Here is a 17,941-nt window from a genome sequence, read left to right on the forward strand (position 1 = left end):
AACATTTTTCATAAGAGCTACTTTTTTTTTTTTTTTTTGTTACTAGTGCTCTCTGAGAAATTATCGATTACAGATGGTGTTTTATTTTTTTTCAATAGGATCCATCACTCTTAAGAGAAATTGATACCTTAAAAAAAGAAGTAGAAAGTCTACAAGAACAGTTAGCAGCAATGAATAATCGTATTCAAGAAATGACAAAGAAGTATTATGAAAGAAAAGCTCGTTATCATGAGCGCATTCGTAGACTCAGGTTTGAATTTGATTTCTTATTTTATTGTTTGTAATATAAACATTAATTGCAGCAACCTTCATTTTAGTTGATAGTTCAATTTCTAAACTTTTAAGAGAATTTTGTTGTCCTCTTGAGATCTTTCATTGGCACATAGTGCATTGATTGCATACCAATAAATTTTATTATTGTTATACAAGTGTCAGAAGAATCATCGTGGAAGATCCACACAACTTTTATACACACAGTACCTATCATACCTCTCCTTAACTCATTCACTCTCAGGACATTCACGGCTAATTATGGCCATCCATTCCACACACCTTTACTAACCACACTCTTACACAACTTACAAGATTAACCCCTTCCCCAGTTCTCGTTCCATGTATTAATGATTGAAAAATTTACTGTGTCAATCTTATAGAACCCCTTTAATAACTTGAGCGTCTATTGTGTGCCATCTTTTCCATCAACTAAAGTTTGCAACCTGCACACACCTTCAACTTATCTTCATAGTGAGCATTCTACAGACCTGTAATCAGCTTGGTCATTCATCTCTGAATCCTCAGATGATCAAATCTGTGCACAGTAGTGAGATACAACCAAATGATACCTATGAAGAAGGATAATAACCTCCCTATCTTTAGCTGTTGGTATGTTTAACATCCAAGTAATTCTTTGAGCTATTTTACAAACTTTTGTAATATGTCCTCTGAACTAGAACTCTCTGTACACCATTAACCCCCCCCCCAAGCCCCTAGATTCAGCAGTGCAGTCCACTATCATCAATGTAATATACAGTATGTAACCTTTTCAACCCAAAGTGTTGAAAAACCTTTTTGCCACATTAAGTTGATAACCTTTATCCTTCACCCACAATACCAATTTATTTAAATCTTCCTGCAGGATATCTATGTCACCTTTATCAATTATTACCCTGCCTAGTTTTGCATCATCAGCAAACAACTGAATATTCCTTCTTAAATCTTTCCCTATATCATTAATATACAAATTAAAGAGTAGTGTCCCTAGTACAGAACTCTTAAGCACTCTACTAGTCGCCTCTAATTCTCCTAGATTCCATCCCACTAGTACTCTGGCATTTGTCTGTCAGCTGCCCCTATCCATGCTACCAGCTTCATATCCACTCCTGTTTGCTTCCCCCTTTTTTTAAATAGTTTTCCATGCACTATTCTGTCAAATGTCTTTGCAATGCATTTGACAGAATTTGTATGATGGTGTGGCCATTCCCCCTAACTAATTCTGCTGTGACTATTATAAAATGTGAATAAATTAGTAAGTCAGAACCTACCATTTACAAAGCCATGCTGTCCACCATAAAGTATCATATTCTATTCACCCACTGCTAGATTTTATGGTGTATCAAACAGCCTGCTTTCTCCTGCAACATGTTGAAGAGACTTAGTGCCTTATCAGTTATGGTCATAGTGCTAAGAGGTATGTGCTTTTGGTTCAGGTCCTCTGTGCATGATGCAAATAGCTTTTCCAATCACTGATAGGACCTTATTGTTGCTTCACTATCGTTGAACTTGCAACTTCATTTCAAGATCAATTGCTCACCTCTTTTCCTGTGATTCTTCACTAGGTTTTTTAATTGGGCATGTAGGGGCCATGTTGCACAAAGTATCACGAAATAATTAATGATTAACCTACTTTTCCAATACTTCCACTCCTGATGGGGCTACCTTTATGTAATGGCACTCCTTTGGATCTTTTCTAGACTGAGACTTAGATTGAACAACTTCATCAGAGGCATCCAATTCTCTAGCACATTAATATAGCACATGGACTGACATGCCATCCAGTACCATTGATATTTTTCAATATCCCAAGCATGTGTTTATCTACATGAGTTCTAACTTAAGTTTCTATCATATCTGCAACTGCAAATTCTCCACTTACATAATACACTTTTGCAAAATGATCATTCATCAACCCACTATATTTTTTGCTTCTGCCACTTTTTTACCATCATCATTGAAGTCATTCTTCCTCTTACTACCTAATGAAAAAAACTCTTGGATTTACTTTGGCCTGCTTAGCTAATTTTCTCTCTTAATCCAATTTAGCCTTTCTTGCCATAATAATCATCCTTCTTGCCTGCACTTTGTACTGCTCATGGGTATGCCAATCACCTTTCTCTTTAAATTCCCTTCAGTGTTTCTGTAGCTCTTGCTTTATATCTCTACTTATGCTCTTAACTCCCACTTGCTTTGTCCTCCTTACCATGGGTATGCAGTCTGCTACTGCTTCCCTTGCAGTATCATAGTTCCCAGCTTTATAGTTTAACATTAATCCTTTCTTGACAGAGAGAGATACACATGTTTATCAACCTGCCGGACAAAACTGCATGATCACTCTGCCCAAATGGAGTATGGATACAACTTCTGATACTATTCTCAGGTCCTGTTATGTGATGACTTAGCAGCTGCATAAATTCCATTTCCATTTTGCCATGCCCCCCTTTTCTCCCTCCAGTTTGTTCCCATACTTGAAGTCCCCCTCCCCCAATAATAATTGCTTGGCCTACACACATTGTGGTAATCTGTTGATGTATTGCATCCACATCTTTCTGTGGAGCTCCTGGTCTATAGCAGCAACCACCAATATATTTTGTCCTGTTGGACTCTGTTTCACACCAGATAGCTCAAGACTCCAACATTATCAGATCATATATTTCTGTCTTCTAAGGCACTTTTTACTGTATTAATCCATCTATACCTTGGACTTCCTCTGGATCTTTTTCCTATCAATCTGGTAGAGAACACTTGTTTTGCTAATCTTTCCTCTCCTATTCTGTTTAAGTGACCTTACCACCTGAGATTAGCTCTGCTAGCAATGTCAAGTTCTTTCTTAATATTTAACACCAGATTTAACATCGAACCATCCTCCTGTACTTCATTCAATTCTAACTGCTGACTTACAACTCAAATAAAGACTGAATATTGCTTGTTATAATGTCCCTTGACACCATATAACTGTAGCATTTTGAATAGCTTTTCTCTTGGTACCGTGTCATCTGCCTTTTGCAGGCCTACTAAACTTAATACAAATTTTTGTTATCTTCCCACGATTTCTCGACTATTTGTCGTAAAGTGAAAATCTGATCCTGACAGCCTCTGTTTTGCCTGCAGCTTGTATTTCACCAAGCTTCCCTTCTACAATCCTTCTCAACCGTTTCTCAAATATACTTGCATAAATCTTACCAGGAACACTTGGTAGGGAAATACCTCTTATTCTCACATTCAGTTTTATTGATCTTAAACTCTGGATGTTTAGTTGGGTTGTGTTTCGGGATTTGTTCCAGTAACTGACTTTTCACTGTTCGCCCTGGTTCCCTGGCGAAAACAATGGGGGCATTGTTTAACCAGGGTGACGCCCCAGAAGGCATTTAAGTCTTTCATGTTGTACCATCATTTTACTTTTGGTTTAAACAAATAAGAATAACAATTTGGTCAGCTAAATCCTCACATTGCCAGCCCATCCTCATTTGTTCAATATCCAGGTAGATACTGTTACACCCTGATACCTTAAGAATGTAGAATTCCCAGTTATCATGGTGTAACATGAAGAGAAAATAAAATAAAACCCCTGTATAAAAGCTAATAGATGAATTATTTAAAAGAAAGAAAAATATTCTTGCATCCAAGTAAAATATATAATAAAAAAGTGTTTGAAGAACTAAATAATAAAAGAAGGAAAATGTTACAGTTGTGATATAAAACAATTAGCTAAGTAAAACAGAAAAGATTAGTAATAAGAAATTGTATGTGAGAGGCTAGAGATTAAAATATTAAGCAAATTCTTAAAAATTTGGAAGGAGGATTAATTTAGAGGCTAGCAAAAGAAAAACAATAGACTATCGCTCAGGGTCAATTCCCAGATTTGAGACATGTCATGGGCTCGCTGACCAAAGGATATTTGGCAGAAAAACGCCACCCTAATTGGTCAGTGAAGTCGAATCAAGTAAGGGGCTGAGAAAAGAAATTAAAGAGGGTGCCATTAGGAGTCAAGGTATAAAAGGGTTAGAAATCCCCCCAACAAGGCCTTTTTTTTACTGGATAGTTTCTTCACGAGCTCCTTCGTATAGGTTTCACGTGGTTTTCCTGAGTGGCAGGATTGGAGTTATATCTCCGTCATCACAACAAGGAAACAAAAGTGAGCGGGATTTCGATTCCATATTTCCTATGGTAAGAAACGAGGAATGCCATTTAGTTAAAGGAAAGAAGGTATTATCTAGGTGTTTCATCGTCCAATGAAAAGGAAATCTGTAAAGAAGCCGGTGTCCACGTGATGAGTTTCACAGCCATTGTATAGATGATTTAAAGTGTGTCCTTAATTCAAGAACGAAAAGTTAAAATCGTGTAAGCACAGTTTAATACCAGAAGAACTTAGGAGTGACCAATTATAGGAGAGATCATACCAGGATAGTTCAATCGGAAAAAGGTAGAGGCCAATATAGAAAACTCGAGAGAAAAAAAGGTACAGTAAAATCTCGTGTTAACTGAAAATCGTCTGTAATTGTAATCATTATTCTATTACTGAACTGTTGAAGAGACTAAGGAAATTTATACTAGGACTTTAGTACATGACTGATTATAATGAAAGTATGCTTGCTAATGTTATATAAGTAATTATGTGTCCTGAGATTTATGCATGTGTATTGTAACTTATAGGAAAGTTTTAAATGTCATAGTTGTGTTAACACAGTGAAAGGATAATTTAATTTACATAGTTTTGGATAGTTAAACAGAGTGAATTGATCACACATGTCCATGTGCTACAACATATAGCGTATATTCCAAGTAATATAGGTTTAATTAAGGTGTTAATTAGATCTAGAATTATACATATGATTGGATGTGTTGAATTTGTCATGGTGGCATGATCGCAATACCCATATAGGATCATAGCCAAATTACATGTGATAAGCTAATGTTATTTTGTAAATATTTTCTTAGTACTGAATTGAATTATATTAGAAGTTGAATTGTACCATGCCAATGAGTTTAATAAACCTTTGTTCATTGATAAAACAGTTGTCTGAAATTGCTGCCCAATGCACCACTTGAAAAACGTACGGACCTAATCACGCGGGAATTTAATGTGTTAAGTTACGAGATAGAGGGTCACAACTGCAATATTGTTTCACGTTCAGACATAATTTAGTAATTGCTCCTTGTTTTTGTATTTAATATCTCAAACTAAATGTCCCAAAAGGCGCAGTATAATATAAATATTAGGGACGCTAAGGGGAGAAATAACTTAAATATTTGTAATTTTGGGTGATATCTCGTGCATAGATAATAGTTGAACATAGATGAGCAGAATGATAGGATAATAATCGTAAAATGGGACACAATAATACCTAACATGGTGCACCATGAGAAGGTGAGGATTGGACATTAGGCCAGAAGCCTTGGTCAGTTCTCCGCATTCCTTTAAAGGCTATGTGGAGGTCTCCTCTCGGTTATGCAGCTTTGATCCTTAAGCATCCTCTTCCCCGTATCATGTCGTTATAATACTAATTAATAAAGAATTCACTTATGTAAATTTGTTTCTTTGTAGAATTTTTGATTATTTGAATATTTGCTATTGACTTCAGGAGAATAAATCCATTACATTAATATATATCATGACATAAATAATTAATAAAATTTTTAAAATTTTCTTTTCAGAAGAAAGAAAAGAAAATGTAAAAATATTTTATTAATTTATTTATTATCAGTGTTCACCAAATGGCAGTTTTCAGTATATATAGAACTCATACAAACTCATACAGGCAAATACATAGTCATCTCATATCATCACCCTTGTTAACAATATGGAGTAGTCAGATTTATAGTTACTAGAGCTTCTGATTATCTTCTGAACAACGAACTGTCTGTTATCAGAGCTAGCTTTAATTGTAATGGTTATAATAAAAAAACTACTGATAAAACAATCAACACTCATAGTATTCATCTTGACCATCCTCAAGAAAAAGTTTCCATAATTTGTCTTCTATGTGTTAAACACTTTCAGAAAGAATAGCAAGACTTATTTTCCAGATTGATCCACAAGTCTCTTTCTGTCCTGTTTGTAAACTAAATAACTTCTTTATCTCTCCAAAAGACAAATATCATCCTCTTTCTTATCCTGGAATCTGCTATGGTAGGAAGTCAACTGAATAAATTTATATGAAATAAGAGAGAAATTAATCAAAACACTAAACTAGCTATATACAAGACAGTATTCAAATCAATTTTAACTTGTGTATCTGAGAACTGAGTTAGATATGAAACACTTCAAGACCGGAGACTACAGATACGAAAGTTTTGAGAAAGATCAGGGGAGAGAATAGATGTCACCATTGGTATCATACTAACGTTTCGTTTCCCATTCTGTTTGTGACCAATACCACCTTGGATTAGTTCTGTTCACCCATTCCTCAATGTCAACTATGTCAACTAACGCTATTAGAAAGTTCCTTTCTAATAGCATTATTTTTATATGGGTCTGCCATCGATGTCATCTGTTAGTCTCATATCTGTAGTCTCTAGTCTTTGACCAAGTATTTTGTTTCTAACCTGGCTCTTAGATCTATAAATTCAACTTGGTAATAATGATCAAGATAACACCTAGAATGAAAATGATATTAAAGCAACTGATGAAAAAAGAAAACACATACTAGTAGCATAGTTTATGAAGGTATCTTATATTCTTGTATCCTCGTATGTTCTTTAGAATGAGTAGAACTTACTCATATGTTCTTTCTTATGGTTATATCAGTTGATTTACTATCATTTTTGTTCTAGATGTTATCAGAACTTTCCAGACCCCCCCCCCACCTTGTCTCTTATTCCATAATAAATTTATTCATTTAACACATTCGCTGCCAACTACGAGTATACTCGTAGTTGGTATATGAGCCTCACAAGCCAGCTACGAATATACTCTTATCTTACCGCCGGCAACGAGATTACCCGTACTGACCTTGAAGAAGTGAAAATGCTTGGCTTGTGGAGCTAGCAGCAAAAGTGTGTATACTCGTAGATGGTATATAAGCCACACAAGCCAACTACGAATATACTCGTATGTCGATTACTGCCGGCAACGAGATTACCCATACTTACCTTAAAGAAGTGAAATTGCTTGGCGTATGGGAACAAACTATGCCTGAGTAGCATGGCAGCGAACGTGTTAGCTCCCTATAGAAGCTTTGCTGATTCTTCATTCACATATTTCTGTTTTTATCAGCCATCTTCACTAAAAATTGTGATTATCTATACTCTTTCACTTGTTCCAGAATGGAGAACCTTATAGGTTCTTCATTCTAGATACAGTTGATGTTTTCTGTGTTCCTGCCTATTTTATTAGTTTTTGTCTTTTTATTGCAGATTTTCATACAAAATTTATTACAGAAGTTATTTAATTTACTTGGGGAATTCTGCACACTTGTAATTTGCATATAATAAAGAGCTGAGCTGAATATCTTCAATTTTGAAATGAGATTTAATGCCACTTTTGTTAATAATGTGATCTGCATGGATCATAGGTTCCTGAACTTTTTCGGGCCACTTCCCACTTTGCAAGACATAAACTTTGTAATGCTTCCCATTATAATAGTTTTCCGCATTCAAGCTGTTTGATATTTTTGACGTAAATAGCAACTAATGATACATTGCTGCTTATGCCATTAAAGTTTTAAAAAGAAGTGGCCAATATATGCTTCATCTTGAACACAGTTATTGCTAGACCGATTTTGGTGAAACGTAGCCCATATGTAAAGATTGTAAAATGTATGCTCGAATAACATTATGCACAGTTTCATACAATGGTTTAAATATGAAAACGTGGAATACAATTAAGAGATTGCATTGCATTAGTAAGAATCTTATTGTAATAATTAAAACACCATTAAATATATTACAAAATTGTTTATTTCTAACTTATAAAGTAAAAATACAAAGCAAAAATAACAAATCAATGTGAAGTTTCATACAATGGTTTAAATATGAAAATTCGGAATACATATTAAGAGATTGCATTACATTAGTAAGAATCGTGTTGTAATAATTAAAAGACCATCAAATGTATTAGATGGTTTATTTCGAACTTACAAAGTAAAAATACAAAGAAAAAATAACAAATTAATGTGAAGGATTGAGCCTGGTGCATTTTTAAAAGTTTGTTAATATCGGGTTCAACTTTCGTTAAAAAAAGTCGTAAATTGCCACGCTTGCAATTGGTTCCTTTTCTTAGATAGTAAATTCACTACAGCACTAAGCCCACGCTCAGCCAAATAAGAAGATGGAAATGCAATTAAAAATTTCTGCACTATTTCCCATAATCCAGGGTACAGTGTCGGTATTGATTTTTGAAGCCAGAACTCTTGGTATCCAGTTTTGAATTTTATTTTTAGTTCTTCATTTGTTGTGAGTTCTATGAGTTCCACTTCTAAATTTGATGATCCTGATGTGCTTACATGTGAGAAAGGATCTAGAACCCAATTTGGTATATATTCCTGTTTAGAATATCCTTGAATCGCTCATTGAAATCAGCATGGAGAACCTCCAAGTGTTGGCAGTATGTAAGTAAATCTTCCTTTTTGAGAGACACTGCTGATAAATTTGAAAAGTGGCTATATTCTCCTCGGCCCATATTCCGCTTGAACAGAAGAAGTTACCCTACAAAAGCGGCAATAACGTTTTTTGTTTTAATTAAATTCAATTCATCACTTTGTAGTTGTAGATTGACTTCATTAAATATTTTATAGAGGTCTGTCAAATAAGCGATGTCATTTTTGGATGTAATCAGGTTGGCCCGCAATCCGTCGTCTCTGTTTTCTAGGAACTCTAGTACTGAATCAAACAAATTGTAAAATCAATTCAGACAAATACCTTTTGAAAGCCAGCAAACTTCTGTGTGAAGCAGCAAATGATTGAAATCTTCATCGTTTTCACTACAAAGTTGGCTAAACAATTTGTTACCCAATGAATTGCTTCTAATCTTGTTGACTACTCTAGTAACGTAATGGAGCGACGTGTGCAGGCATTCACTTAAATTTTTCGCAACCAAATGTTGACGATGAAGAACACAATGTATAGCGAATATACATTTGATACTGCTTGTTTCAAATGCACTATGAAACCTTTGTGGTGCCCTGTCATTGCTGGAGCACCAGCAGTAGCAGCAGACAAAATATTACGAATAGGAATGTCTTTCTCTTGAAAAAACTTATTCATGATATTAAACATAGATTCTTCCTTTGTATCCGCTTCCAAGTTTTTAACAAATAATAATTCTTGACAAATTTTTTCTTCTTTTATGAATTGTACGTATGATAAGAGTAGTGGTTCATTATTTGGGAGAGTTGATTCATTGAGTTAAATGCAAAATTGGCATGTCTTCAAATAATCGCACAATGATTTTTAAACGTCTTCAGCCATTTCATCGATTCTTCTTTGCACTGAATTATTGCTCAAAGGAATTTTCCTGATGATATCTGACGCTGGCTTATGAAGCACAGTGTTTATTACTTCTTTTACTGCTGGCAAGATTAATTTCTCACCAATTGTGTGTGGTTTTCCCACTTTTGCGATTAATAATGAAATATTATAAGAAGCTTGTAATCCGTCATTATCTTGTTTAGTGGACGATGGAAAAAGTTTTCATATAGTTAGATGTTTAAAATATTTTTCTTCTAGTAGTTGAAAATATGACAAATCTTTATCCTTTTTGTCAGCATGCATTTTAGTCAAATGCTCTTGTAGCCTAGAAGGCTTCATTTAAAAACACTTTTTGGCAAATCAAGCACATGGGTAATAATTGGTTCATAGGGGACTAAATAAAATCATATTTCAAATACTCAATACTGTACTGTCGACATTTCTTCTTATATTCAGACATAATGAAGTAATAAAATTTGCAAAAATATTCACAAAATAAAAGATTTAATTTACACTTTGTATGACTCCACTTATCTATCACACTTTCGACTGATGATTGTTGGCAAAGCACACAAAAAATAATGAAACTTATTCCTAAACCACTGGTATTTATAGATTTGAAATCTAGCCCGAATCGACTTGCATGCATTGAGTTGTTTGCGATACCATCCTACTCTTACTTTGAACAAGTGCTTTGAAAGAGCAAAAAATGAATCAATTTTTTAAGTATATAAAAAATAGAAGTTAAAATATCTTGTATGATACGTTCAATTTTTTATTTTGCACGCAAGCGCATTTTGTTCTTCCGACCACGGTATTGTCCGAATAATTATAAATAATAATTAATAAATAAAATAATTAGACAAGATATAAACAACAAACTTACAAAACATAACGACAGAAAACAGTATAATAAGTTTCGAATAATATTTGCTTTGTTTTTTCCCTCTAGTTAACAATATAAGTTAGTACTAACTAGGCTAACTAAAATTTACGATTTTATTTCTTTCTTGCCATTATTATTTTTACTCGTAATACTAAATTATATAAAATTGGGTTTATTTTTGTACAATTCAATTAGAAAAGTGGTTTTATAAATTTTATATATATTTTGAAATGAAATATAACGAACATATTTGCTACTGTAAACATAACCTATTATACACACATATATACATGCTCTGTTTTCTCATTGACATCTATTTCTATCTGACACGGTAAATTTTCAAATGATTAAATAATTGAAATAGAAAATTGATAAAAAAATTGATCATGTAAGATGGGCATAAGATGAATTAAAATGCAATATTTAAATAAAATTTAAATATTGCATTTAAATGATTAGATAATCATTTAAAAAATGATTATCTAATCGCAAAATCACGAAAATAATTAATTTTTAAATATATATTATTAATTTCTTCTATAAAGCGCCACTGACCCCTAGACCGCCTGAATGCTCCTAAATGCTTCTGATCCCACCATAGCCCCCCTCCCCCCTAGACGGCTTCAGCGCCCACTGGGGGGGGCAGTACCACCCACTTTGGGAACCTATGGTATAGATGATGAATACCAGTGGAGATAATGTGCACTATCATCTCACATTTGATTTAACATCAAACCAAATATCAGTTTAGATATTACTCCTTAAACTCTAACTGCTGACTTTCAACTCAAATGTTCATTTACATCATTCTTCGTAGTGTTTTTAGAAAATTTTCTCTTGCTACCTTGTAATATGCCTTTTCAAGATCTACAAAACTCAAATACAGATCCTTGTTACATCACCATGATTTCTTAGTTTTCTTGAAATGAAAATCTGATCCTTCAACCTCTGTTTGGCCTGAACCCAGCTTGTGCTGAAGTATGCTTGCTTATCTGAAACATTCAGCAAGGAAATTCCCCTAATTCACACAATCAGTTTTATTTTGTTTTATATAGATAGGTACTATAATAACTGTACTTCAGTCATCTGGAATTCAACTTTCTGTTCACAATTTCTGGATTATGCAGCACTGCAACTGTAACCTTTATACCTCCACATTTGAGCATTTCTGGTCCAATTGCAGCTGGAGTAGATGATAGAACAGTGATAGAAAACATTCAAGAGGAATGCACTTCATGAATACCTATGAAATGCATTAGAAATTGCAGGTAGAAAAAACTTTACCTCTAGTATTGATATGTACTCATGATTGCACTTTTCATGAATTGCCATGAGACCATGCTCAGTTTAGATATTACTACTATTACGGGCAACTCCAGGAAGTCATTAGACTCATCGAGGGAGGCCCCAAATCATATTCATCACAACTATTTGACATTCATACAGTATCTATCATACCTCGCCTTAAACTCATTCACTGTCACGGCATCCACCACAGACTCAGGGAGCGCATTCCACTCATTCACCACTCTAAAAGTAAAGAACTCAGCTCTAACACCTTTACTAACCACACTTTTTCCCAGTTTCCATGGATGTCCCCTAGTCCTCCCACAACCAGCCCTGTTCTCAAAAATATCTTCTGAATTAATTTTATAGAAACCCTTCAGTAATTTGAATGTCTCAATCATATCTCCCCTTCTCCACCTATCAACCAATTTCTGCAACTCACAAATCCTCAACCTGTTCTCATACGGTTCATTCCACAGACCTGCTATCATCTTGGTCACTCGCCTCTGGATCCTCTCCACCTCCTCCCCATCAAGAAGAAACCTAGGTGACCAAATCTGAGCACAGTAGTCTAGATGGGGTCTTATCAAGGCTCGATACAGAGGAACAATAACCTGCTTGTCTCTGCTTGTCAACGTATTCTTCAGCAACCAAGTGATTTGATGAACTGTTTTGGTCACTTTTGCAATGTGTCCCCTAAATTTCAATTCCTTATCTACCAACACTCCTAAATCTCGTGCCTCATCAATTTCCTGGAGCACGGTTCCACCAATGCAGTAAACTGCCGCCAATCTTTTCACCCCAAAATGCATAACCTTACATTTTGCCACATTAAACTGACATCCATTCTCCTTAGCCCAGACCTCCAATCTATCCAAATCATCCTGCAAAATTGTGACGTCATCTGCATTCACTATTGCCCTACCCAACTTCGCATCATCCGCAAACAAATGAACTGTTCCTCTCAGATTATTTCCTATATCATTTATGAACAAATTAAACAGCAGTGGTCCAAGAACAGATCCTTGTGGCACACCACTAGTCACAGGCCGTCTTGTGGACTCTACTCCCGAGTAAACCACTCTCTGATATCTCTCCGTCAACCACCCTCCTATCCATCTCACCAACCCTATGTCCATTCCCATATGCTGCAATTTACTGATTAGAATTCCATGTGGAATCCTGTCAAAGGCCTTGGCAAGGTCCAGTAGAATCACCGTAAACCCATTACCTTTATCCAGTTCAGCCGTCACTGTGTTATAATACGTGAGCAAGTTACTGAGGCATGACCTACCTTTCACAAAACCATGCTGTCCCCGATACAGTATCCCATTTTCTTCTATCCAATTTTGTATTTTCCTCTTGACTATTTTCTCTAAGACCTTGACAATGATTCCTGATATGCTAATCGGTCGGTAATTTACAACATCAGTCTTGGAACCACCTTTATGCAGTGGAACTATTTTCCCCTCTTTCCACCCGCTCGAGACTAACCCAGACTCGAGACTCAAATTAAACAAAATGGTCAAGGGTACTGACAATTCTTTAGCTGCTTCTCGTACAACACGAGCTGGTATACCATCCAATCCCACAGATGTATTGACATTGAGGTTATGCAATAGAATACTCACCTCCACTTCATGGAGGTGAGTAGTCTATTTAGTATATATTACTTCACTATTGTACCCTTAACCTCATTAAGTCACATTTCCATCCTGACAACTGAATTATTCAGATTCGCCATATATCCTGTGGAAAGAAAAAAATATACAAACAGCTGATGGGATTGCTAGAAATTTCCCTCTTTCCTCCTGTCTAGCTAACTCTATATGGAACATTTTGAAAACCAAATACCCAACACAGCTGCACTTAAACCAATAGTTTTACTGTGCTATGTTGATGTGTTTGCTATTTGACCTCATGGTCCAGACACATTAGATACATTTCTGACACATCTTAATAGCCAACACCCTAAAATAAACTTCACTCATAGAAAAAGAAAGTAACAATTGTCTCTCCCTTTTTAGATATGCTAGTGAGAAAGATAATGAGCCTAATGGCTCATTATTATTCTCCATATACAGAAATGTATGAGTGTGTACTCATACAGAACGGTACATAAACAATCGCATATCACCCTTACCAACGTATGGCATCCTTAAAACACATACTCACCAAGTCAAGGCTATTTGTTACATGACATCGTCCTTTAAACTGAGCTCAGAGCCCTTTGCAGCATCTTTCAGCTAGTGGTTAAAACCCATTAGGAGTTGCAAATGTACTAACTTTTTTGTTACCAGTAATAAAGTAAATTTTCACAATGTTACCAGTTTACCGAAATTTTTAAATTTTGACTCCTAATCCAAAAATTTTAATAAGAGCATCATGCTAACAGATTTTGCATTGAAAAAGTTTAAAATAAAACAAATAATTCAGTATTTTATTTATTAAACACTTGTAAGACTACATTTTTATTTTCTTATTATGTAGAAAATATCCTCTTAAAAAACAAAGGGTATTTGAACTATCATCCTCCAGTTACGATCTAATCTTGGTGCAGTAATCACTTGCATTTGAAAAGGATCTCTCTGTTCAATACTTGTTGGGTGAATTGTAATTAATGCATCAAAAGTTGTATGTAAAAATTTTCTTTTAATATTCTGCTCTTTGAAATATAATTCTTTTCTTATTATTTCCTTTATTTTTTTTTTTATTGTGAGTTATATTTGTTCATTATTAGATTGCGTCTTTTGTTCATCATCAAATTCCTGCCATGTACCCACAAGGGATGTACAGGATATGATAGTACTACATGAAAAAAATTACATCATTACTAACTTCTTGTCTACAATTTTCCTCCAAATCAGTCTGTTACTTGTCAAGACTCCAACATTATCAGATCTTATATTCTATCGCCTAAGGCACTTTATACCGTATTAATCCACCTATATCTTGGTCTTCCTCTGGGTCGTTTTGCTGCCAACCTGGCAGAGAACACTTGTTTTGCTAATCTTTCTTCGCTTTAAGTGACCATACCACCTGAGATTAGCTCTGCTTATCACATTCCTGGATGCTGACAATGTCAAGTTCTTTCCTAATATCCTCATTTTTAATATGATATTGCCATTGATGCCATTTGTTCATGCCTATAATCTTTCTCAGGACTCTCATATCTGCGGTCCCTAGTCTTTGGTCAAGTTTTACTTCAGACCCAACTCATAGATCCGAAAGTTAAAACTGGTTTGAACACTGTCTTGTATATAGCTAATTTAGTGTTCTGACTAATTTCTCTCTTATTCCATATGAATTTATTCAATTGTGTCTTTTGTTTAATAAACAAATTCAATTTTCCCTTCATTGCTAAATCTTTATTTTAAAATTCTGATCCGGAAGTTACAGTAACTTCTTGGCAATAGAAGAATTGAGGTTGATGATGGTATTGAATTTGTATCATTATCGTCAACGTTATTGTTTTGCCTTTTTATATTTCTTCGTCCTCAGCATGTATATGTTTGTGCAATTCAAGAATTGCATTTTGCATATAAATGGAACTAGCAGAAGAATTGGATAAGTACCAGATTGACATAATAGTGGTGAATGAAACAAAATAAAGTCAAAAACTGGCAAGAGCTTTCTAAGCAATAAATACAAAATGTTATATTCAGGCAATAAGAGAAAAGGAGTAGCTAGAGTATTCAACACTAAATACAAGGGTACTCTTCTTGAATGGCAGGCAGTATCAAGTAGTGATGTGAGCAAATATCAGAATGGAGAACTGAACAATGAGACTTATTTGTGCCTGTGGTCCCACAGAATGTTCTACTAAGGTAGAAGTGAAGGAATTTTTTTGAAGCTTTAGAGAAAGCAACAGACACAATGAAAAAAGAAAAGTTGGTCCTTGTTGGGGATCTAAATAGCAGAGTAGGAAATGATTGTCAAGCATACAGAAATATGCTCTTTTATCCAAATTTTCCCAAAATTTGGATAAAAGAGTAGAGTTAATAATAATGCAAATACCTGTTGGATTTCAGCTCAGGACATGGACTGGTTATTACTAATACAATGTTCCAACATGAAAATGTGCATAAATTCACATCGAGAGAAGAGGCAAGGAATAAGAAAAGTCTCACTATGTAATTGTTGATAGTAATGTTTTCACACTGGTGCAAGACACTAGTTTGTACAGAGGATTAGAAATTTTAAGTGATTACCATTTAGTCTTGAGCATGATAAAATGGAATTTCATATTGAAAAGAAGAACATGTAAGAAAGTTTTAAAATGAATAAAAGTTGAGCAGCTCTCAGATGTGAACTATAGACTAAAATACACAAAGATTATTGAAGAAAAAATGAAAGAAAATAATAAATTTGGTTTAATCCTTTATCCAAGTGTAAGCAAACAAACTCTGCACCTGAGGCAACTCGTCGTTAAGGAGATCTTAGTCCACCTTTACCACGAGTTGCCTCAGTCCTGAAGATACTTCAGGTGCAAACTTTGTTTGCTTACATTGGATAAAGGATTAAATAAATTTATTATAGTCTAACCGAGTGGGGGGGAAAACTTCCAACAGCTTTCTCTAAATCCAGAGTAATTTAATAATAAGGTGAGACACCTTTTGCAACTCGTATAGGTAAATATGACTTCTCCATTACTTCCACCTTATTATCACCATTCTAGGTCTGGCTCCCACTGATGAGACCTCAATAAAGGTTGAAATCGGTCTGGGTAGTGGCTCTTCCCTTAATGCATAGCATTATACATGTCTGCAAGGAGATGTGCTTTGCATTATGGAAGATACTAAGACAAGTGACGAGAGCTTAGTCAACCTTTACCACTAGTTGCCTCAGTCCTGAAGATACTTCAGGTGCAAACTTTGTTTGCTTACACTTGGGTAAAGGATTAAACTAAATTTATTATAGTCTAACCAAGTGGAAAAAATATCTTCCAACAAAAAATGAAAGAGTTTGAGAACAGAAACGAAACTTTGAAGATTCAGTGGCAAGCCTCGAAGGAAACATTGATTGACTCAGCCAGAGGCATGTGGTAAGGTTGTTTGCAAGGATAGAAAAATCAGAACTCCATGATGAACACAGGAAGTTCAAGAGACAGTGAAGGAAAAGAAGAAAGCATATCAAAAGTTCCTGGAGAAGAAGTTAGCTTGTGCTCTTGGAGAATACAGAGAAAATATTAGAAAGCTGAACACTGTGTAAAACTAGCTAAATAAAAGTCATTTTGAAGACTTTGACACAAACAGAGAAAATAAATATCAGGAAGGTGACAAAATACTCTGGAGGCTGTTGAAAAAGCTCAGAAATGGAGGAAAGAATTCTGTAAAAGCAATTAGAGATGATAAAGGTGACATGAAAACTGTAGAAAAAAGCTATCCTTGATGTATGGAGTATTACTTGGAAAAATTACTAAACGAAACAAGCAGTGACAGCACAGTGTTTAAAATCACTTAACAGGCAATTCAATCGAGAATACATATCCATACTTGAAGTAGAAAAAAGCCATCAAAAGCTGAAATGTGGAAAGGCAGCAGAAATAATTATATTCAACCAGAAATGCTCAAGTATGGAGGAATAAAAGTTGCAGTGGCTGCACTGCATAATTCAGGACTGGAAGGGATGTGTTCCAGATGACTGGAGTAGAGTTTTCATAGTACCCATATACAAAAAGGGAAATAAAATTGAATGTGAGAATTAGAGGTATTTCCCTACCGAGTGTTCCTGGTAAGATTTATGCAAGTATACTTGAGAAATGGTTGAGAAGGATTGTGGAAGAGAAGCTTGGTGAAATACAAGCTGGATTCAGGCAAAATGGAGGCTGTCGGGATCAGATTTTTACTTTACGACAAATAGTTGAGAAATTGTGTGAAGATAACAAAAATCTGTATTAAGTTTAGTAGGCCTGCAAAAGGCAGGTGCCAAGGACAAGCTATTCAAAATGCTACAGTTATATAATGTCTGTGGGGCATTATATGAATTATATAAAGATACTTAGTCTTTATTTGAGTTGTAAGTCAGCAGTTAGAATTGAAGGAAGTACAGGAAGATGGTTGATGTTGAATCTGGTGTCAGAGAAGG

The 17,941-nt window shown here is 34.9% G+C and overlaps 1 protein-coding gene across 1 annotated transcript in view; it reads left to right on the forward strand.

The window, feature by feature from the left end:
- Positions 1-17,941, forward strand: part of LOC150105348 (uncharacterized) — a 188,913-nt gene that overhangs the window by 143,064 nt on the left and 27,908 nt on the right. Inside the window, exon 9 of the mRNA XM_090394734.1 lies at positions 99-250. Within this exon, the coding sequence (XP_090250860.1) occupies positions 99-250 (152 nt within the window). The remainder of the gene's footprint in view (positions 1-98; positions 251-17,941) is intronic.

Source organism: Typopeltis vanoorti, chromosome 6 (assembly GCF_054136105.1).
Source record: "Typopeltis vanoorti isolate ZY-2024b chromosome 6, IOZ_Tvanoo_1.0, whole genome shotgun sequence".
NCBI classification, from domain to species: domain Eukaryota; kingdom Metazoa; phylum Arthropoda; class Arachnida; order Uropygi; family Thelyphonidae; genus Typopeltis; species Typopeltis vanoorti.